Source organism: Furipterus horrens, unplaced genomic scaffold (assembly GCF_987537825.1).
Source record: "Furipterus horrens unplaced genomic scaffold, mFurHor1.1.pri manual_scaffold_13, whole genome shotgun sequence".
Lineage (NCBI taxonomy): Eukaryota > Metazoa > Chordata > Mammalia > Chiroptera > Furipteridae > Furipterus > Furipterus horrens.
Window position 1 is genome coordinate 45,635,378 of NW_028327183.1, and position 23,080 is coordinate 45,658,457.

Below are 23,080 nucleotides of genomic sequence, written 5' to 3' on the forward strand. Positions count from 1 at the left end.
GCTGTGGAACAGAAGTCCTGGGCTTACTGTCCCCTTGGCCCCATAGTAGAGCAAATGCACCCTCTAGTGGTAGAAGCAACCCCAGCAGCCAAGTGTCCTGGGGGCTCTTGCTGTCCAGAAACGAGGGTACCCACGGAGTCCTGGAGGGAACTGAGGAACAGAGAAACTGGGGCACTCGCCCAGGGCCACTTAACTAGCTAAGCGGTAGAGCCGGGGTTTGAATCATGACAGTTTGGCCTCAGAACATACACTCTTTCTCCCTCTCTTTCCAAAACTCCGCCCCAGCCCTGGAGCCCAGGGTTCCTGGGAATCTTGGGCAGGGCATGACTTGGGTGTCCTGGACTGTACTGGGCCCTGCGGGGCAGCTTGGCATCCCTGGCCTGTTTGCCAGACGCCAATGACACCAAATCAAAGGACAGTTCCCCTGATCCCAGGCGCAGGAGTCAGGGCTTCAGCCACTTCCTGCCAAACTCAGGAGAGCCGGGTTGGGGTACTCGGGGTTCTCGATGACCCCTGGGCCAAACTTGAGCTCCAGAAAGCGGCGGTAGTTGTTAGGCGCCTGTGCCATGAAGCCGGCAAAGGGCAGGGGCACGAGAGGCTGCAGGAAGTGTTCCGGGAACTCAACATCCTGCCGGTGGTCCAGCCACGTGTCCTTGGTCATGACCCCGTTGCGGGGGTAGAAGGGCCACAGGTCCACGTGCAGGTGGTTGTGCTCGCTGTACTGCACACGGAAGAAGTCGCCCTCGATGGCCTTCTCCCACATGAAGCCGCGCTCGTCCACCACTGAGCCGGCCTCGGCCCCCCGCAGCTGCTCACAATTGCCCACGTCCTCCAGGTAGATGCCGAGATCCACGTCGTAGTCCCACGGGATGATGTCCCCGTGGCGGGCAGCCCCCAGCAGGGAGCCGCCCTCCAGCCAGTAGCGCACTCCGGCTGCCTCCAGCACGCCCACCACATAGCGGGCCGTCTCCCGCAGGGCACGCAGGCAGCACGGGGGTGTCCAGCGCCCCTCGTACAGGTAGGCGGGTGTGTCACCCACCACAGTCCCGAAGCAGCGCGGTGTCTCTTTGTTGCAACCAAACCACTCGAGGTGTCCGCCTTCCCTGCTCACCAGGCGGATGCCCAGTGCCCGCAGCAGCGCAGCCTGCCGCGCGCGCCCCTCGCGCTCCGCCTTCCAGCGCGCGTGGGCCGTGGTCAGTGGGGGCTGGCGTGCCGCGGGAAAGGTCAAGTCCAGAAGTTGCACTGTCCAGCCACGCAGGGCCGTCTGCAGGAAGAGGCTGGTGCCCACCGGACGGGCCAGGGGAGCTGAGAGGTTGAAGAGGTCTCTCGCGCGCAGAAGCACCACAGCGTCCCCTTCCAAGGCATCGCAGCGAGGTGCGGAGGGGGCCGGGCCATAGTGCGCTGTCCACTCCCGCAGGCTGACGTTCAGGGCCAGGCACCGTGCAGGGCTGGCTGAGGCAACCCGAGCGGCCACCAGGCGTGCGCCTCCTGTCCGGAGCACGTCCACCATGCGCTCCAGCTGGCCTGGTGTCTCAGCCCTCGCCCCGTCGGGCACCAGGGCCACGTACTCGGTGGCTACGTAGGTTTCGGGCCGCGAGGCCGCAGCGGGCTGGTCCAGGGCGGGCTGGAGCAGTGCCAGGCGAACATTGGGGACGTGGGGCAGGGCCAGGGGAGGGTAGGGGAGTGTGTCGGCTGCCACTACCACCGGCTGGGCTGGGTCTTGCTGCAGGAAAGAATCCACCAACTCTGGTACCGCGTTGTCAAAGACCTCAAACTCCCGCACCAGGATGGTGACATGAGGGCCAGCGGCAGATCCGCGGCGGGAACCCCGGGCCCGGGAGTTCTTGGGCTGTTGCTGCAGCCACGAGACATAGAAGAAGACCAGGAGGTTGACGATAATGGCGGCCGCCAGGGCAGCTTGGCAGCGGGTGAGCCGCATGTGGCCGAGGTCTGGCCCTAGCTGGGCTTCCGGGACATCCTGGTGAGGTGGGAATGAAAGGTGAGGGAGGCTGGAAGGGTTGTCAGCAACCCCTCCAACCCATCCTCAGCCTTGCCCTTTTCTCCCAGCCTTTTCCCTATTTGGTTTCAGCCTGACTTTCCCTCCTTCAGGAAGCCCTCCCTGATATCCCAGCCTGGGTCATGTACCTCATTCGGGACTCCTCCAGTGCCCCCATTTCCCCACCCTAGCCCCACCATCCAAAGTTATTACTGTGTAGGGATCTGTCTTGTCTTTCCATTTGTGAGACTCACGAGAAACCTATCTTGGTCACTGCTGGGTCCCCAAGGCCACTCAGCAGTCAGGTACACAGGAGGTACTCAGTAAATTTTTATCAGATAAGTCACCTTCCCTTCTTCCTTGTTCAATCCTGTCCTTCTATTCATTGTCAACATCTTATTCAGTTATAAACGCCCTGGAACCCATTCCAAGCCCAACTCGCACCTTCTGCTCTACGGTGCCTTCCTCCAGGAAGCCACCCCTGATCTTTCTCTCCCATCCCTTCCACACCTACCTGACTTGGCCCCCAAACCCTTCCCCTGCTGCTCCCTCCTCACTTCCTCATACCCTGTGCCATCTGGTCATCTCTCTCCTGATGGTCAGCCAGACTGGTTTGATTTTACAAGTTAGAAATGTTTTCTTAAGTCAGAATAATCCCAATGTTTGTGTTGGCCCCTAGTTTTTGTTTTGTTTTGTTTTGTAAATAGAAACAGGAAGTAGAATGGTGGCTGCCAGGGGCTGCGAGGAGGGGGAAACGGGGAGTTGTTTCGTGGGTCTAGAGTTGCAATTTTTTGAGATGAAAAAGTTCTGGAGACTGTTTGCATAAAATGTGAATAATTCTTAATACTACTAAATTATGCACTTAAACTTGTTAAGATGATCAATTTTGTTACATGTTTTATCACAATACAAAATTTCAAAATTTTGTTGGTGTTGTTTTAAATGGAAGGGGCTGCATTGAAAGAGGCTGCTAGCCCTGGCTGGTGCGGCTCAGTGAACTGAGTGCCGGAAGGTCGCTCGTTCAGTTCCCAGAGGGGGCACATGCCTGGGTTGTGTGAGAGTCAACTGATTGTTTCTCTCCCTCTCTTTCTCCTTCCTTTCCCCTCCCTCTAAAAATAAATAAGTAAAATCTTTCAAAAAAGAAAAGAAACAAAGAAAGAGGCTATCTTTGGACTCCCTCCCCGGATTCGTTGGCTACACTCCTAAGCAACCACCAGCAACCTCCAGATGGCGCTGTCTCCCTGTCCCCAGTACAGCTTGAAGCTTTGGCTGGTCTCCAGCCCAGGAGGTGTAACTAACTGTCTGGGTTCTTAGCAGAAACTCAAAAGTTCCCCATGGATTTTCATAGGTTTCTGCTCCTCCCAGGGAGCGGGACATCAGAGACCCAGCTAATCTTCCTAGCTCCTAAATACTTCTGACCCTTCCTCCCCTTTCCCACAGCTCCCCCCTCCCACGTGGGTCCATCCAGATTGCCACCCAGCCTCCCCTAGTCCCCTAATCAAGTCCCCTCCTCGAGGCAGCCAGAGGGACCTTCATAAAGCACAGATATGACCGCTCCGTCCCTGCTCAGAGGCTCCTCAGTGCCCTGGGGAGAAAGTTCAAGTTTCTTACAACATCCCACGAGGCCTTGTCTGCCCTGTGCTTGGCCCACCCACCATTCCAGCCCCACCTCTGGCCATGCCACCTCAAAACCTATGCCTGAGCCACCTTGGGCTTTTCTTCAACTAGATCTTATTTCTAATCCTTTTTCATATCCTATTCCTTCTGCCTAAAAGTGTCTCGTCTCAAATACCTCTTTCCTCATGCCTGTTTTGTGCTGGAGAACTCCTATTTATGCTTCAGGGCACAGCTCAGATGGCCATTTCCTCCAGGAAGCCCTCCCTAATCCCCAGCCTGGGTTAGTGGTCCCTTCTGGGCTCCCCCATCTCAGCCCTGCCCATTCTGTTTCATCACTGTCTAGGGATGGGTCTGTCTGCCCCACTGAACCCAGGAAGGTAGAGCCAGGGTTGTCTCCATTAGCACCGTGTTCTAGCACACAGCTAGGCACTGAAAACACACTTGGGGAAAAAATGATGGCCATGTTCAGGGTTTCTGTGTGCTCCCGGAGCCAAACTCTGCACTGTGGCCCGGTGCCTGCGGCCCTGCGCTGGTCTGTCTGTCTCCCCTCTCTTCTACCAGGAACACCTTCCCACCCCTCTCCACCTGGCCCAGTCCTGCTTGCCCTCCTTTTTGACCCAGCTTGGACATCACTTAAGATGCTGAGTTACACTTTAAGAATTTCTCAATCTTTACAATCTTGGAATTACCTCTGGACTTTAGGGGATCCCTCCCTCCTTCAATTCTTCAACATCTACTTGCTGAACTCCTGTAACATGTCAGGAACTGTTTTAAGTACTGGGGACACAGCAGCAGACACACAGCACACAAAGACACACAACACCTATGATCTCATGGAACTATATTATTGTGGGTGGAGGAAACCTTTGGAACCACAGAATCTTTGGAGTCTTAAACATCTTAGAATCTTAAAGCTTAGAGACACAGAAGCAAAGGAGATGCTTTTAGAATCTTCTAAAGAGGTCATCCTCACTCCACCTGTGTCCCCTACCATATGTTCCCTACTCAGAGCCCAGAGGGATCCTGTTAGAACTTGAATTAGATCCTGTCCTGCATCTGCTCAAACGCTTCTGTGGTGCCATGTCTGGTGTGGCTCAGTAGGCTGAATGCCAGCCTGTGAACCAAAAGGTCACTGGCTTGATTCCCGGTCAGGGCACATGCCTGAGTTGTGGGCCAGGTCCCCCAAGTGGGGGTGTGGGAGAGGCAACCAACTGATGTTTCTCTCACACATGGATGTTCTTCTCCCACCCTCCTCCTCTCTCTGAAAATAAATAAAATAAAATCTTAAAAACAAAACAAAACCCTTCCATGGCTTGAAATCACTCAAAGGAAAGGCCTTCGCTGTGGCCCATAAAGCCCCATGGGATCTCCTGCCCTCTTCCACTTGCTCACTCAGCTCCAGCCACACCGGCCACCAAGTGCCACTCTTCAAATAAACGCTGGCCACTCCTGCCCCAGCACTGGCTGTTCCCTCTGCCCGGATGCTCGCCCCGCCGCATATCCCCATGGCCTTTAGGTCTTTGCTCAGATGTCGCCTCTCCAGTGAGCCCTTCCTTTGGCCACCTTATTGAAAAATGCATCTCCCTATCACCCACATACTTCTTCTGCCCTATCCCTGAGTTATTTTTCTTCCCTGGTAGTTATCACATAGATTTTACTTACCTTGTTCATTGTTTTGTCTGTTTCCTGGCACATAGCAAGTGTGAATAAACATGTGTGAATGAAAAGGCGACTCCAAATGTTCAGATAAGGAACCCGTGGCTCAGAGGCTTAAAAGGACGTGGGGACCAGAACCCAGGTCTCCATCCTCTGGACCCTGGCTGTTACCACGCTCTGTCTGGCTGTTTTTCGGCCAGGAGGTACCCAACAGGACAGAGGACAGAAACTGGGTCCTCAGAGACCAGAGGGTATGATGGCTCAATGAGGAGATGCCACCTACTGACTGAGGGGACCAAAGAAGAAGGAGAAAGGAATCATCTATGACCCTGACAAAGTCAGTCTTGGCTTCCTTAACTGTAAGGGTTCAAAACCCCTTCAGTGAGGCAAGGTGCAGGACATAATGATTTTTTAAGTTCTGAATATTCTATCTGCTCACGATGTGCCAGACCCTGTTCTAAGCACTTTACACGTATTAACTTGTTTAATCTTCAAGCTAGGATTACATTTAAAGATGAAAAAACTGAGGCACAGAGAGGTGAAGTCTCTTGCTCAATGTCACACAGTTGGAAAGGGATGGACCCTGGATTTGACCCAAGAAGCTATCTGCAGAGCTCTGTTCTGATCCAATCTACCACTTTCTGCTGTCTGTCTTGGGCCTACTTCCCATGAGCCTTCCGGGCTCTAATCCGACCGGTGTTTCAAAGCTGAATATGACACATTAATGAATTCAACTCACTAACTCAGCAAAGCTATTTATTGAATGTCCTCTGTGCCAGGCCTGTGTTCCAGGGACGGGGATGAACCAGGCAGTCCCCGAGCAGGACCTCCAGGGGCAGGAAAACAATATACAGATGGGAAGAAACAGCAGCATGGGCGTGGCAGACAGAAACAAGGACTTGCTTTAGAAAAGGTGGTCAGGGAAGGAGAAGACAGGACGGGACTTTGTCTCTCCATTCCCCACAGAAAAGTGTGAGTGGATGCAGACTCACGTCAGGCCTGGCTCACCTGGTCTGAGCTCTGATCAGGCCTGAGCCTCAGTTGCTGCATCCGTAGAATAGGAATGTGATGGGTAGAGAAAATGAGACATGTGGGAAAGCCTTTAGGGACAAGGAAAGGGCAGTGTGTCCACATGAATGCTGGTGACACTGAGAGACTTCTTACCTCCTATGTTGCAGGCTCGGGGAGCACCAGGGGGGCGGTTTCTGTCCAGCTCAGCTGCACTGCTGAGGAAAGGAGAATGAAAACACCCCAAATCAGCTAATTTTGCATAGTAGAACATTTCATCTTACCTACAGAAGTGGCAATGGGGCCAAGGAGTCATTTCTCTCGATGTCCCATAAGTTCAGACACTACCTGGAGCATCTCAGGAATGGGTGGGAAGGATGTCAGTTATCATAGCAACCTATAACTATCCCTCTCTCATGACTGTGTCCAGAAAGGTAGGGCTAGAAGTGACAAGCTATTACCATGACAACCACTTCCCTAGACACACTCCATTCTGAGGGATGATAATCCTAAACCGTCCCCTACCTTTATGGATCTCTTTCCTAGGGTCACTGGAAGGGGGACTGCTGCTGTTACCACAGTAACCAGGGACTGGCCTTGCCTGTGTCTCTTTCCTGGGGAGGGTCAGGTCCTGTAACCATAGCAACTACTCCTTAGCAGAGCATCTTTTCCTCTAAAGAAAAATACCTGGTTGGTTTGGTCCATGGACCTCCCAACCATTGGAATGGAGGGGAGATGGTTACCATGGTAATGCCAACTGGGTGGCTGGGGGGATGGGTTGAGAAGGAGATGTTTCCCTCAATAATCAGTGTCCTTGGGGCTGGGGTCCCTTCTACCTGAGTGCTAGGTGGGGTTGCCATAGTAATCAATGAGGGTAGGGGCAGAAGGACTACCAGGGACTTAGGTTGCCTTAGTAACCTCCTCCTGGTGCAGGGACAGAGGGGGTTTGGAGCTCCATAACCATAGAAGTGGAGGGGAGGGGAGCCTGGGGGTGTTGCTGGCCCGGGAGGGGTTACCATGACAACCGACATGGGCCAGGAATCAGTGAGGATGGGGCCACGGCTGAAACCACCCCTGGTGGTCGCCCTTTATCTCAAGAGTGACAGTAATGATTGAGGTCAGTGGTATTGGGTCTAGAGAGGGTTAGAATCTTTCTTTCCGGGGCAAACTGGGAGGAGAGCAGAAAGCAGCCCCTCTCCAAAGTCCCGCTCTCCCTCTTCGGGGAGCGCGCCCCCTTCCCGCCCCTTCCCACCCCTTCCCACCAGCCCGCGCGCGCGCCTCCGGGGTCGACTCGGGTGGGCGAGGCGCGCGCCCGATCCCGTTCCCGTCACCACCGCCCCCTGCCCCCCCCACGGGCCCCCGCCGAGCGCGCGCGCGGGGGGGGGCGTTGGCGCGGCCGCGCAGGCGCGCGAGGCACAGCGGGCGCGCGGGCCGGCCCGGGGCCTCCATGATGGAGGAGCGAGCGGCCGCCGCCGTCGCCGCCGCCGCCTCCTCCTGCCGCCCGCTCGGCTCGGGCGCGGGCCCGGGCCCGACGGGGGCGGTCCCTGTCTCTGCCCCCGCCCCCGGGCCCGGCCCGGCTGCTAAGGGAGGCGGTGGCGGCGGGGGCAGCCCCGGGCCCACAGCGGGGCCAGAGCCCCTGAGCCTGCCCGGGATCCTGCATTTTATCCAGCACGAGTGGGCGCGCTTCGAGGCGGAGAAGGCCCGCTGGGAGGCCGAGCGCGCCGAGTTGCAGGTGAGCGCCGCCTCGAACCCCTGACCCCCCACCCGGCCCGACCCGGCCTCACCCGCCGCCGCCGCCGCCGCCGCCGCCATCTTGGAGCAATGGCCGCCGGGACGGCCGGGGGGGCGGGAGGGAGCCGCGACCGGTCCGGAGCTAGAGTAAGGGGTCGTTCGAGGAGGGTTTTGCGGACACCGGGGCGCCTCGAGGCGGGCGGGGGGCCCAGGGGAGGGAGGTCCGCCCGCGGCCGGCCGAGAGAAGGGGCGCAGGGGACCAGAACCCGTTGGAAGTGGCAAGAGTGAGCGGACTGGAATGGGGGTCCCTGAGAGTGGGCTCGGGGTCTGCAGGGGGCCCAGGAGGACTCAGCCAAGGGCGCTGAGAGAAGTTGTTGGAGGGGCTCGTGTGGGACTGAGCAAAGGCTCGGCGGGTGCGAGTGACGCGCACCCCCGTCCGACCGGGCGCGCGTGGGAGGTGGAGGCCGACGGGCTGCGGGGGCTTGGGACCCCCGACGGCGGAGCGTTCCGGCCGGGACCGGACCTGAGTTCGGGGAGGAAGTCACGGCGCCTGGGGCACGGGGTGTGCTTCGCAGTGTTTGGACTGAGGGAACGGAAAGATGGGTCTGTGAGGACTCCGGGGGTAACGGGAGGGTCTCCAGGGGTTCCGGGGTGCTGGTGTGTGCCCTCTCCGCTAAGGAGGAAACTTTGGGGAGCCCTGCTATGTGCGGCTACCAAGTTGCAGGGGAGGGGTCCCAAGGACGTGCCCTAGGAGCCTGTGTGGAAGAACTTGAGAGCAAAAACTCCAGTCTGGGGGTGTGGAGAAGAGGAGCGATGGCCCTGAGGAGGGGGATATGTGCAGGGAAGCAGGTGGAGACCCCTGAACTGGAGTGGGCGGGGGGGGCGGGTCCAAGGAGGAGACCAGGGGACCTAGGGTGGGGACAGTGAGGAGGAATCCGGGGGCACCTGGGGCATGGCAGGGAGAGCATTTTGTGGAACAGGAAGGCGTCGGGAGGACGCATCTTAGAAGGACGTCGAGGGGAGGCGTGTGTGTGCGAGTTTCTGGGATGGAAGGACCCCGCGGTTCGTGGAGCAGCGTGGGAGAGGGGTGTGCCCTGCGGTGACGTTTGGAAGAGCATGTGGAGCCGGGCTGGGCTTTGTGACCTGGCGAAGTGTGCGTCCGTTTGCAGAGTGGCCCGAGGGGCCAGGACGTCAGAGCTGCGAGGGCTTGGAGGGCCCTGGGGGTGGGGGCCGGTATTCTTAGCAGAAGTCCGTGTCCGCTTCTGTGGGCCCATCTCTGTCCTTCTGACGTGCTGTTTCCTACCGAGCTGAGGTGGGGACCCGAATGAATGACTGATGAGAACTTTGTCCGTGGGAGGAATCAGGACAGCAGCCCGCCATACTTCCACCCCAGTAGGGATCTTAGCTGCTCGGTAGCTGAGGCTTGGGGTTGGGTGGGAGGGAAGCCTTACGTAAGTGCCCCGGCATACAGCTCATTAGGTTTTCTCAGTACCCCCATTACGTAGGCAGAGCCAGTGTTGCTGCCTCACTCAGCAGTGATACGGCAGCTGCCCTTCATTGAGCGCATGTTATGTACCAGGCCCTGTATTAAGCACTCTGGATACAGGGCATCATTTAAACCCTACAACATTCTGGGAGAGTAAGTAATATTATTTCCTCCGCCCCTTTAAAAAAATAAAAGGAAACAGAGGCTTTGAGAGGGTCAGTGGTTGATCTAGGATCGCAGCCCGGGGGTGGCCGGCCTGGTCTGGTCTGTGGACGTTCAAGCCCATGTCCTGTTCCTCTCTGCCATCCAGTACCAATGAGAGAACTGTCCGAGGGAGCTCCGTGGCCTCCCAGGGCCATCCAAGCGGTCCTGGCAGAGCCGGGACTGACTGAGCCTCGGCCTCCGGGACTTCATGCCGGTGCGCCTTCCGCACCACCGTCTCGTCTCTGAGACTCGAGGAAAGGTGTGTGTGTTCCCTTAGTCGGGGGCCTTCCTGGGGCCTTCGAGGAGCCTGTGGGTAGCACCCAGCTTGGCTGTCCTTGTCTTGGCTCCAGCATCACTTGCTTTGTACTTTTATTCTGTTCCATTAGTAAAAATTCAAAGATCTTAGAAGTGTATGAACATATATGGGTAAGTGAAAGGGGCAAGTCCCCCCGGTCCCTCTTCTACTCTCCTCCCCAACTGTTACTGCTATAAAAGGAGTTCAGCTCTATGTGTGCAGGACACGGGATCATATTATCTGTGTCATTTTGTGACTTTTTTCCACATACTCCTGTGTCTTGGTGTTCCTTTCATACCAACACAGAGAGCTCTTTATTATTTGTGATAACTGCGGTCCATTGGATGTGTCATCAGAGCTCATTTAGTTTGACCCCTGTTGACGGACTTTGGCTTGTTTCCGGTTTTTCTCCATCAGAAATGGCTGCAGTGAATGTCCATATAGTTCTGTGCGACTCCAAGCACAATAGACCGGTGGAATAGTGGAAGGGATTTGTTTATAAAATGGTGGTGGGTTCTGCCAAGTTGCCCCACGATTCCACTCCCATCAGCAGCACCTCTTTTTATACCTCTGGCTGGGGCACGTGTCACTTACAGAGGTGTGACTTTGTGAGATCCTCTAAGGCCCAGACTGTGTCTGATTCTTATGGTGAACTGAATACCTTTTCTCCAAATAACAGCACAGCTGCTCTAGTCCGGGCTCAGTAAGCGTGCGTGGAAAGGCAGAAGAGGCAGACCATCGTGAGGTCCTACCAGAAGGCACCCAAAGACTGGAACGGGGAGGTGGTGGAGATGTGGTCTGATATTAAGCAGGACTGTGCCAGGTGGGGGGATTCCAAGAAGTAGGTGGATTCCAGGCTAACAGAGGCTGGTTTGCACAGGAGGCCACAGAACTCTGCGCGCTGTGGTTGCACCCATGATCATGGCACTTCAGGAAGGGGAGCTTCATGAGGACGGGGGACCCTCCTGGGGGGATCTGACTTGGACACTCACGTAGGAGCAGCGATAGAGATACGGTGAGAGCGGTGGCAGCAAAGGAGGCGGAGGCGTGAGGTTGACCCGCCCCACTTCCGGCCTCATGGGGGGCTGGGAGGGGTCCAGCGGGACTCATCCCGGAGCTTGGGAAAGAGGAGCGTCGGAGATGTGGGGCCAGATGGGCCATCCGGGAAACCTGCCTGTGGGCTGGGACAGAAAGGTCGGCAGCGGGCCACGGGGAGGCACCAGCTCCTGGGAGGACAGGGCTCCTTGGGAAGCCTTGCGGATGCTGCCGGCTGGAGAGGGAACAGCCGGAGGGGGGCGGCAGCCATGGCTCCGCGGTTCTGGGCTCCGTGTGTTCTAACCGTCCGGCCAGAGGACGTGGCAGTGGGTGGATCTGGTGAGGAGAGAACTTCCAGATCCCAGACGTACCTGCCGGCCGCCGCGGCGGGCGCTCGCAGATCGGGCAGTGGTGGCTGCTGGCCTCTTGATGCGTAGGAGGGACAGGCCACCCACACTTCCCCTTTGTATGGGTTCCACCGCCTTGGGACACTTCAGCCACATGCTTCTGGTTCTCTTCTCCCTTCTTTGCCAGAGGAACTGGGGAGGGGACAACAGAGCAGAGTGGGCCACTGGGGCTCCCTTTCTTCCCCCACAGACAAAAGTGACGGGGTGTTATCAGTCCCTCCTCATTGCCTCAGATTCCCTCATGCCCTCCCTGCCCGGCCGATCCTGGTCTGGCCACTGGGATTTCTGGGACGGCCTCCTGGGACTGCATCCTACCCACCCACCCACCCCCTGCCCCAGCCACCAGGTCTCCACATTAGAGCTGAAATTATGATATTTTTGTAACATTCTGATGTGGCCATACTGGCCTTTTCATTTTTTAGTTTTCTTTATGTTTTATTCTATGTGCCCTTAAAAAAATTTTTTTTTAAATTTATTGGAGTGACATTGGTTAATAAAATGATAAAGGTTGTGTGCTCACCACCCCAAGTCCAGTCTCCCTCCATCACCATTTATCCCTCTTTATCTTCTACCTCTCCACCCCCTTTCCCTTTGGTAATCACCACACTGTCCTCTGTGCCCATGAGTTTCTTTACTTTTGCTTAATCCTTTCACCATTTTCACCCGACCCCACACCCCCTCCCTCTGACAGCTGTCAGTCTGATCTCTGCCTAGGAGTCTGTTTCTGTTTTGTTTGTGAGTTTGTTTTGTTCATTAGATTCTGTATGTAAGTGACATCAGATGGTATTTGTCTTTCTCTGACTGGCTTATTTCACTTCGCGTAATGTTCTCCAGGTCCATTCGTGCTGTCGCAAAAGGTAAGGTTCCCTCTTTTTTATGGCCAAGTAGTACCCCATTGCGGAAATGTACCACAGCTTTTTTATCCACCCATCTACGGACGGGCCCTCGGCAGCTGTAAAGAGCGCTGCAGCGAACACAGGGGCACACGCACTGGCCTTTCGGGACTTCCTGGAGCCCGCTGTGCTGCTCTGTCTGTCCTCCACCAGCAGCCCCCCACCCCTGGCTAACTTCTCATCAGCCTTCAAGTCTCAGCCCAACTGTCGCATCTCAAGTCCAACACTGGGTTAGGTGTCCCTCTTCCCATAACACCTTTTGCTCCCTCACGGTGGCCCTGGTCACGTGGTGTGTTGGTTGTCGCTGCTTGTGCCTGTCTCCCACGTTGCACAGAGAGCTCTGTGGGGACAGGAACCACTGGGCTCCTCCGTCACTCCTCCAGTGCTGCACTCAGCCCGGGCCTGGCACGGGCAGGCCCTGGTGCCGGGCAGCAGAGGGCTCCCTCACAAGCCCAGGGGAGCAGGAGGATGGTGAGGAGGTACCTTGGGGCATTTTCTTCCTCACATCGTGCCACCCCCCTTCTAAAATGACTCGTGGACAGGGTAGACTTGGGTGACTGAGAACATACACAATGGACAGAAATTCAAACTTGGGAGATGTTGGTCACAGTGAGTCCACCTGTCTGGCCTTAGATCTTTACATATGTGCGTGTTGGTTTGAAGTGCAGAGAGGAAAGTGTTAGGGAGGGGGAAAGAAGTCCCATTCTCTCAGTGGACAGATGTGGCTGCTTTTCGCTGGTGCACCTGGTAACATGTATTAATTTGTTCATTGTTTGTCCCACACCCCCCTCTAGAATGTCAGCCACGTCTCTTTCAGTGCTGTATCTTCTATCACAGCTGTACGTGATGCATAGCTGGGGCTCAGTAAACATTTGGGGGTGAATGAATGAATGAAGGATGCTTTTTTCATGCATTACTGCATGTGCATGTATCCCTTTTTATTTTTTCAAATGGAAGCCTACCATTGCCATTATGCCTGCAGGAGAAATTTCTACGAGTAGGATAAATTCCCATAATTCCTAGAGGTAGAACTGCTAGGACAAAAGGAACGTGTGTTTAGTATTTTTATAGATCTGGCCAGATTGCCCTCCAGCAAGAGTGCATTGATTTATGACCCCAGCAAAGGCGTACGTATGAGTGTGCCTGGCTCCCAGTCAGAGCCCGGCAGCACTTAGCGTGTGCTTGGTTCTCTGCTAATCCGAGGGAGAGACCTGGGAGACGCCTGTCCTGGAGCAGGACAGAGGTGATGGCAGGGCTGGGCTGCACTCTCCGTGCACGGGGCACATAGGCCAGATCTCTCCGAGCCCAAGGGAGAGGGAGAGCTGTGGTGGGCTTTGAGAGGCTGCCTAGAACCGGCAGTCCTAGCTAGAGCCAGGCTTTGGAAACGGGCAACGCCTGGCAAAGGTGTCTGTGGCCAGACTGGGGGTTCCTGGTGGCGCCGCTGCAGCCCTTTTCGGTGAGCACGTCATGTGCGGGGACTGGCTCCCTCAGATGCGGCTGCCCACAGCGGCAGGAGGCCTGTAAGCCGCCCGCAGGCGTCCCTGCTGGTGGGGCTGGGGTCTCAGGGACCCTGGCTTCCGCAAGGAACGGCCCACGCAACACTGTGGAAGGACAGACAGGGAGAATATAGGTAATAAGAGGCAGGAGCCGGCATTTATTAGCCCTTCTTCTGTGCTAGGTCTTGGACCGAGAAGAACTTAACACATGAGGGGCAGGCACTCTTGTGAGCCCCATTTTCTAGAAGGGGAAATGGAGGCTCAGAGAAGGCCGATGACCTGCCTAAGATCATGCCGCAAGTGAGTGGCCGAGCCAGGCCTGGGGCTCAGGCTGTCGCAGCCTAGAACAGTGGAGCACTTGGGGCGAAGCCAGGGACGGGCCCACACTCGGGGCTTTGGCACCGGGCTTCCAGAACGTGGTCGGGGGCCAGGATCCTGCCTCGCAGGCTGTTGGCCCGGTGTCTGCAGAAGACGTGTTGACAGACCAGAGCAGACTGGGGCAGCGCATGCCAGCAGACGGTGTGAAGTGGTTGGCAGGGGCCCTGGGTCATGTCTGTGGCACGTCTCCTTCATTCTGGGCGGACTCCAGTGGGACGGTTGGTCCCTGTGGTGGGAGTCAGGTGGTGAAGCTTCTGCACTGGAGCGGGAGCTGAGCCGAGTCGCCCACTCCTGTCCCTAGACTCCAGAAGTAACTTCCTCCTCCTCCCGGAGACAGATGCCCTGGTGGGAATAGCGAGGCGCCATACCCACCAGCAGCCCAAGGGACACCTGCTCGGCGGGGGAGGAAGAGGCCCGGCTGTTAATGCCTGCCTCCCGCCTTCATTCCCCAGCCGGCTTCTCCCCGGAAGGCACGGGAGGTTAGGCCCAAGCTGGCCCCCTTTTCATTTTAGGGCTGAAGGACTCCTCCCGGCTCTCCCGTTGTGGGTACCATGGCAGGGACTCTGGGGGCAGACCCAGCATGCCCTCTCATGCTCCATTGAGCCCTGGCTCAGGGTCTTCACGCCCGAAGAAGTGGCTGCTGCATGTCATGTCGGGGAAGGGGCTGGCGCTGATTGTCCCTGAATGAGTGGGGGACACACAGTCATCCTAAGCCCTGCTGTCTTCTGTTCCCTGTGCCCCAGGCTCAGGTGGCTTTCCTCCAGGGAGAACGGAAAGGGCAGGAGAATCTCAAGACAGACCTGGTGCGGCGGATCAAGATGTTAGAGTACGCGCTGAAGCAGGAGAGGTGAGCCTGCGGGCCCTGGTCCTGCCTCCCAAGAAGCCGTCCCCAGCGGGGGCGTCGGGCGGGTCAGGACGCCGGCTGCTCCCCTCCACCGAGGGAGATCTGGGGCCAGGGGCCCTCCCGGCATCAGTACTCTGCAGTTCTAGGAGAGGGAACAGAATAAGACATAGGAGATGGATTCGGGTCAGACACTGGTGACAGTATTCGTAATCACGGTGGCCCATTGTGTGCCAGGCGCTGTATTTTCACATTGTCTCACCCTTTCCAATAGCCTTCTAGGTACAGTGGGCTCCCAGGGGGTGAGGGCTTCTTTAAGGACTCCTGTGCTGGGATAACGACCCAGTCTGCCGGGCTACAAAGAGTGGGTTCTCCACAGCGCCACATGTGGTGCCCGCCCCCCCCAGAAGGCCACTTCATAATGTGGGAAGGTGCGGGGGGCTCCACTTCAGAGGTAGGAGAGTTGGGGGCTGGGAATTGGGGATCCCTGAGGTGAGTGCTCTCCTGTCTAGTTTTCTTGTCTCATTTGTTACACGTTTACTCTTTTAGGGCCAAATATCATAAATTGAAGTTTGGGACAGACCCGAGCCAGGGGGAGAAGAAACCAGAACTGTCAGAACAAGGTACCCACCGTCTATTCCTCTCCACTTGCCTCTCCCAACAAAACTGAATGTGGTGGAGGCTGCCTCTTGCTTTCTTTGCTCCATAGAACGCAGAGTTGGCCAGGGCCCGGGGAGGGGCAGCTCCCTCCCCACAGGCTGCTCTGCCGGGTGCTGGGCACTGTGCTGGACTCCTGAGGGAAGAGAGTGGGGCGGACAGTGGTGAGGAAGGCCAGTCCCGCCTGCTGTCTCTCTGTGGGACGGAGACAGGCGCACAAGATCCCTTACAGTGCAGACTCCTTCAAAGAGGGACCAGTTCACCAGCAGAGCAGTAGGAAGGTGCTCCAGGTGGACGGCAGAGTGTGGGATGATAGAGAACAAGGAGTTACTGGTTGTGGCTGGAAGCAATGGGGTGGGGCTGCGGGGTGGGAGGTTGGGGGGGTGACCTGTCAAGGCCTTCGCTGCTATGCTAATAGTGTGGCTGTTCCTCATGTCAGACTCCTTCTACCAGAATGTGAGTTTCACAAGGGCAGTGGGCTTTGTTTACTGATGTAGCTCAGGCATCTAGCCAGGCACATGGTAGATGTGCAGTACATATTTGATGAATAAAATAAACATGATCTCACTTAATCCACACAACAATCTCAAGAGGTGTGTGTGCTGCTGTCATTAACTTAATTTCTCAGAAGAGGAAACTGAGGCTCAGATAGATAAACTAACCAGCTCAAGGTCAAAGCTGGGAAGAGGCAGAGCCAGACTCGAACCCAGTTGAGTGGCTGTTCTCAGAACTGAGCAAGCTTCCTGCGTAGGAAAAGAACGTAACTAGAGCTGAGTCTGGAGATAGTTTGGGGAATGGCCAGTCAGGGGACTAGAGATGAGGAGGAAGTCAATGAATTTGGGTTTGAAGGTGAGGAAGATGGGGGAGGTGATGGGTATGTGGCAGTGCCCTGGCGAAGACAGCCTGCCACCTTTCTCTCTGCCATCCAGTCTCCAATGGCCCTGTGGAGTCGGTCACCCTGGAGAACAGCCCACTGGTGTGGAAGGAGGGGCGACAGCTTCTTCGACAGTGAGTGTGCCAAGGGATGCCCAGAGGGGTGAGGGGGGCAAGGGACATGCCTGTCTTGGGAGATAAGCCTGAAGACTCCACAGCCCTTCCTGCCCCCACTGGGGACACCCAAACTATCAGGATCCCTGCTGGCCACAACTGAAATGGGCTGTCACCATGTGGGTGGAGACCCCCCACTTTTAGAAAGCAACCCCAGATGCCTGTTGGTTTTCTTTTTCAAGAGTAATGTTAAATTATTTTTTTACTATCAAAGAGATTTGTGTGTGTTAGAAAATTTGGGAATATAGGAAAACATACACAAAATAGAATAGAAATCAGCCCTTGCTGGTGTGGCCCAGTGGACTGAGTGCTGGCCTGCAAACTGAAAGGTTGCAAATTTGAGTCCTGGTCAGGGCACATTCCTGGGTTGCAGGCCAGGTCAGCCTTCTCTCATACATTGTTGTTTTTCTTCCTCTCTTTCTGCCCTCCTTCCCTCCTCTCTAAAAAAATAAATAAAATTCTAAAGGAAAAAAAAAAGAATAGAAATAATTCATAATTCTACGTGGCAGTCTGTCCCCAGAGCCCAACTTTTTCATCCCCACGCTTCCCTCTCCCTCCTCTGGTGGGGAAGGGGAGCCTCAGACACATGCAGCCCACGAGACGAGGCAGCAGTGAAGGCAAGTCCTGCCTAATGTGCAAGGGGCAGGGGCCCCAAAGGGCCAGGTCAGGGTAAATGGGAAGCTTTCAAGGAGCCTCCTGAGGACCAGCAGGGGACTCTTGTCTCCAGTGTTTTGAAGCCACTGATACCCATACTTGATTCCCCTCCATTTTTTTTGCTTTTAGACCAGTCCCAGTGGGCTTCAACTTCTTACTTGTTTTTATCTTATTTTATTTTATTAAGGTTTTATTTATTTACTTTTAGAGAGGGAAAGGAAGGGAGAAGGAGAGGGAGAGAAACATCAATGTGCGAGAGATACATAGATCTCTTCAGTGCCCCTAGCTGGGGACCTGGCCCGCAACCCAGGCCTGTGCCCTGACTGGTGACCTTTTGGCTCTCAGGCAGGTGCTTAATCCACTGAGCCACACTAGCCAGGGCTAGCTTCAATTTTTTAAATTGCAGTAGTAATAAATGCTCATTTGTAGAAGTGAATAGAGTAAGTTGCAAAAGTTCTTAGCCTGGCCAGGTAGCTCAGTTGGTTGGAGTGTCGTCCCCATAGGCCAAGGTTGTGGCTTGATCCCCAGTCAGGGCACATGCAAGTATCAAGCAAGGGACGCACCAGTGAGTGGACAACAAATCGATGTTTCTCTCTCTCCTTTCTCTCTCTCTCTCTTTTTCCCCTTCCTTTTCCTCTCTCAAATCAATCAATAATTATTTTTTAAGAAACAGTTTCTCTTTAGTTCCTAATTCTGTTCTCCAGATATCACTAACTGATCATAAGTTTAGTGTGTATCTGTCTCGGCCTTGGGGGGGCATTCTACAGGGGGGTGTGTGTGTGTGCGCGCACGCACGCATTCTATACTTACATACTCGTTAACACTTTTTAAACACTTGAATTGTACTTAACACGTAACTTGCAGTCTTTGTGAAGCCATTTATCGTGGCCATCTTTCCTGGGCGGTCTCCCTCATGTAGCGTCTGCCTAGTGTCCCCATGAGGACCCTGCTTCCCATCCTTGTCAGTGGACGTGTAGGGTGGCCCCTCACGGCATGGCGGCAAGCATCTGCCATGGCGCTGTGTGAGCCGCCTGCCGCTTAGAAGGAAAGCAGTGGGGTCAGGGGCGTGTACGGCCTTCAGCTGCTCCTCCAAGGAGGCAGTCCAACGTGCTGTGCTTTATATAAGCCCGCAGTATATAAAGAAGCCCCGCACACCTGACCCTCGCTGGCTCCGCCTCCCTGCAGGTACCTAGAAGAGGTGGGCTACACGGACACCATCCTGGACATGCGGTCCAAACGCGTGCGATCCCTCCTGGGGCGCTCGTTGGAGCTCAATGGGGCCACGGAGCCCAGCGAAGGGGGCCCCAGGGCCACGCTGGGCCCCGGCGGGCTCAGCGGTGGGGAGTCGCTGCTGGTGAAACAGATCGAGGAGCAGATCAAGAGGTGAGCCTTGGGCCTGGCGCGCCCGCCCCTCTGTGCCTCCTCCCGGCCGACTAAGGGCCGTGTCGGGACAGGCAGCAGTGCTTTGGGGCTCTGCTGGCCGCTTCCTTCCCAGAGCATGTCGTGGGCTCATCTGTCCAGAACCTTCTGTGCCTTCGTGGCAGGATCCCTGATTCTGTTCCTGGTCCTCTGTACACACTCTCCCGTGGCCTTGCCTTGGTGCCGGTAACGCACCACAGTTCGTCTCCCGCCAGGCCCCTCCTGAGGCTCAGCCTGTACCCCCTCAGCAGACATGGGGCACCTGCTGGAAGCAGACCCCGGGCCACGTGCCAGGACCCAGCGGGAGCAAAACACACGCTCACCGCGCTTGGGGAGCTCTTGCTTGTTCATTCTCTCATCAGCAACTGTTATCCATCAGAATGAGTCATGTGGTGTTTGGTGGTGGTGGGAGGAAGAGGTGGGCAGGCGGGACCCCTGGTGGTGGTGGGGGGCGGTTGGGCAGAGCAGTGTGGAAAATGGACGGTGAGCCACACAGTAGCTGGAGAGTGAATGTTCTGGGCGGAGGGAACAGCAAGGGTAAAGGTTCTGAGGCAGCGGAAAGGCCAGCGAGGCTGCCGTGGGCGGGGCACATGGGGCCTGTGGTCTGTGGTGAGGCCGAAATTTCAGGGGTCAGATCAAACCGGGCTTCACGGGCTGTGATAAGGAGTTTGGGATTCTCCTCTAGGGTTGTGGGAAGCCCGTGGTTTCCAGCAGGGCTGCGATGTAATCTGACCCCCGAGGTCTGCTTGGAGAAGGCAGTTGGGAGGCGAGAGGGAGGGGTGAGAAGTGGTCAGCTTCTCCATGGGTTTTGGGGTCAGTGGGCACGATTTAAAGGATTGGATGGGGACGGAGAGGAAAGAAACTAGGGCTGACCCCAGGGCTGGTCTGCGGAGCTGGGAGCAGCATTGACTGGGATGGGGAGAATGAGGTGCGGGCACATCAAGGAGCTGTTTAGGGGGCATGGGGCTCGAGGTGCCTGGTGACCCCCAGAGCAGGTGCTGAGCAGCCAGCCTGGAGCTGGGCCTGGGGCACTTGATTCCCAAACTTACCTCTAGTTCAGCAGCACATGGGTGGTTTTTGAGTCACAGGATTGGGCAGTTTCTGAGGGGACAGTGTGGGAAGGCAGGCACCGAGGTCTGAGGACCAAGCCCTGGGGCCCCGCCCTGTCTAGAGGCTGGAAAGGGAAGCGGAGGGAGGCAGCAGCCAGTGTCCTGGGCGGAAACCCCGAAGCCTGAGCACAGAGGTGCAGAGACCAGGGGAGCGAGCAGTGGACTTGGCTGCCTGGAAGAAACTCACTCCCAGGCAGTAACCATATACTGGGCAGTTGACAGGAACTCTCTAGAGCATCAGTCTAGTGGCAAAAAAGGCGGATGTTTGCATTTATCTGAATTGCACCCGCTTTCTACTCTGGAGTCAAGTTTGGCAAATCCCTCCTTTGTTACAGCTTGGCACTCAGTTGGAGGCACTACCAGAAGGTGGAGCCGGGAGCGCCACCTGTGCGCGAGGACAGGGCCCCGCTGGCTGAGGGGCCTGAGCCTTGGTAGTGGCCAGTTCTTCTCTCCCCTGGGGGCACCTCTGTCGCCCACCTGACCTGCCCGGGCAGTGGGAACAGGGCTGCTGAGTCAGTGGCATTTTCTCATCCAGCTCTTGTGACGCAGCTCCCGGGGATACGTGGTCAGGATTAGGGTCTAGTCCTCTGGAGCTCAGGACGAGAGCTCAGTGAGAAGCTGAGCGCAGTCTGGGGCCCATGTAGGGCTTCGAGCTGGGGTCAGCATCTGCGAGGCACACGCTGGGACAGAAGCCTGTGTGTGATCACAGGCCAGACTCCTCTGGGGTCAGGGTGGGCTCAGCCGCTGGCCTCGATGCCCTTCCATCAGGGCTTTGTCACGCGGTGGGACTAACACCCCCTTCGCTCCCGGCTGCGGGCAGGAATGCAGCAGGCAAAGATGGGAAGGAGCGGCTGGGCGGCGCGGTGCTGGAGCAGATCCCCTTCCTGCAGAGCTGCGAGGATGAAGACAGCGACGAGGACGACGAGCTGGACAGCGTGCAGCACAAGAAGCAGCGTGTGAAGGTGAGCGTGTGAGCCACGGGGAGCGTTACCCCCCCCCAGGAGGGCCCCTGGTCTGTGTGTGGCCTGAGCACATCCCAGAGTCCCTGTGTCCTTGCCTCAGTGACCTTGAGAGGTGCCAGGTCTTTATCATCAGGGCCCACCCCGCCCCACCCGCGCACCTATGGGTCTGTCTCTTCTTCCTCTTTCAGCTTGGGTGCCCAGGAGGTCTTCCTGAGCTCTCCGGGCTGGGCTGGCCCAGGGCCCCGGGGCCCCTGCCGGTGCCCCCTGCATCGGGCTCGCTTGGTCGCAGTCATGCTCAGACACTTCTTTGCTACGACGGCATCCGTCTGTCTCCCCCAGTAGGCTGCGGGCTCCATGAGTCAGGGGCTCTGGGCCTTTTCACTGTTCTCTCCCCAGTACCCTGAGTGAATGTGGCTGGGCCCAGGGTTCAGCCTGGAGCCAGGTCGGGATGCTCTGTGGGGCGCTTTGGAGGATTTCACCCTGGCGACAGCGCTGTCTGTAAGGCGTGGCATAGTCTCACCTGTCAGTTCCGCTGCGAGGAGATGGGCACGGGGAGGCGCAAGACCCCCGCGCAGTGAGCCGCCCTACGTGGGGGAAGGCGTCCGTGTGCCGCCGCCTGGTCCTCTCGCACAGGCCAGAGGCTGGCCCCTCAGGGTGCCTGAAAGGTGTTGCCTCCGTGCTTGCACCCTCCAAGCCCAGCTTGGGGTGCCAAGCCTGGGGGGGGTGTCAGCCACGCCCCTGAGGAGTTCCCAGGCTGAGTGAGGCTGGCCCTGTGGGTGCCCAGGACACCATCCAGGCAGGGACCACTTAGGAGGGAGAAGGGTCCCTGGAAGAGGTGGCGATGGAGTCCGGTGGTTGCCAGAATCCCTGTGCTGGGTGGGGTGTGTTCTTAAGGCAGCACTTGGAGCAGAGCTCAGCTCCCAGAACTGCCTCTGAGAACTCTGAGGCTGCCCTCAAGCCTTAGGTGCAGTGTTGGAGGTTCTTGTGCCCAGGCCTTGCGATGAGAGGGTAGAGGATCCCATGCAAGATGTCATTTTTTAAAACTACGTTTTATTGATTATGCTATTATAGTTGTTCTGATTTTTCCCCCTTTGTTCCCCTCTGCCCAGCATCACCCACTCCATCAGGCAATCCCCCACCATTGTTCATGTCCATGGGTCATGCATATAAGCTCTTTGGCTACTCTATTTCCTATATACACTTTATGTCCCCATGGCTATTCCATAACTACCTATTTGTACTTCTTTTTTCTTTTTTTTAAAGGAAATTTAGTTTCAGAGAAGGGAGAGAAACATCAGTGTGTGGTTGCCTTTCACATGCCCCCGGCTGGGGACCTGGCCCACAACCCAGGCATGTGCCCTGGCATGGAATCGAACCAGCGACCTTTGGGTCACAGGCCAGCGCTGAGGTCACTGAACCCCACCAGCCAGGGCCCTGTTTGTACTACCTAATCCCCTCACTTCTTCACCCATTCTTCCACACCCACTTCTTGTCTGTCAACGATTAAAACTCTGTATCCATGACTCTGTCTCTGTTCTTCTTGTTTGCTTCATTTGTTTTAGATTCAGTTATTGATAGATTTGTATTTTTTGCCATTGTTCATAATTTTGACCTTCTTTTTCTTAAATAAGTCACTTTAACATTTCATATAATAATGGCTTGGTGGTGATGAACTCCTTTAGCTCTACCTTGTCTGGGAAGCATTTCATCTGCCCTTCCATTCTAAATGATAGCTTTGCTGAATAGAGTAATCGTGGTTGTAGGTCCTTGCTTTTCATCACATTGAATACTTCTTGCCAGTCCCTTCTTGCCTGCAAAGGTTCTTTTGAGAAATCAGCTGATAATCTTATAGGCACCCCTTTGTAGGTAACTCTGCTTTTCTCTTGCTGCTTTTAAGATTCTCTCTTTATCTTTAACCTTTGGTATTTTAATTATGATGTGTCTTGGTGTGGTCCTCTTTGCATCCATCTTGCTTGGGACTCTCTGTGCTTCCTGGACTTGCATGTCCATTTCTCTCACCAAATTAGGGAAATTTTCTTCCATTATTTTTTCAAATAGATTTCCAATTTCTTGGTCTTTCTGTTCTCCTTCTGGCACCCCTATGATGTGAATGTTGGACTGCTTGAAGTTGTCCCAGAGGCTGCTTTTACTGTCCTCCTTTTTTTGGATTCTTTATTCTTGTTGTTCTG

General features: G+C 55.9%; 2 protein-coding genes across 2 annotated transcripts in view; one reads left to right on the forward strand and one right to left on the reverse strand.

Annotated features, from left to right (window-relative positions):
• On the reverse strand, positions 1-8,087 carry FKRP (fukutin related protein). Its single transcript, XM_090260768.1, has 3 exons — positions 8,062-8,087; positions 6,434-6,495; positions 1-1,978 (listed from the first exon to the last, which is right to left on the reverse strand). Exon 3 carries the CDS (start codon positions 1,937-1,939, stop codon positions 452-454), a length of 1,488 nt encoding a protein of 495 aa, XP_090116894.1. The 5' UTR covers positions 1,940-1,978; positions 6,434-6,495; positions 8,062-8,087; the 3' UTR covers positions 1-451.
• The window catches only part of STRN4 (striatin 4), a 26,407-nt gene continuing 11,047 nt past the window's right edge, over positions 7,721-23,080 (forward strand). The window contains exons 1-6 of the mRNA XM_090260769.1: positions 7,721-8,009; positions 14,946-15,049; positions 15,593-15,666; positions 16,630-16,708; positions 18,587-18,784; positions 20,750-20,891. Of these exons, the coding sequence (XP_090116895.1) occupies positions 7,725-8,009; positions 14,946-15,049; positions 15,593-15,666; positions 16,630-16,708; positions 18,587-18,784; positions 20,750-20,891 (882 nt within the window). The 5' untranslated portion in view covers positions 7,721-7,724. The remainder of the gene's footprint in view (positions 8,010-14,945; positions 15,050-15,592; positions 15,667-16,629; positions 16,709-18,586; positions 18,785-20,749; positions 20,892-23,080) is intronic.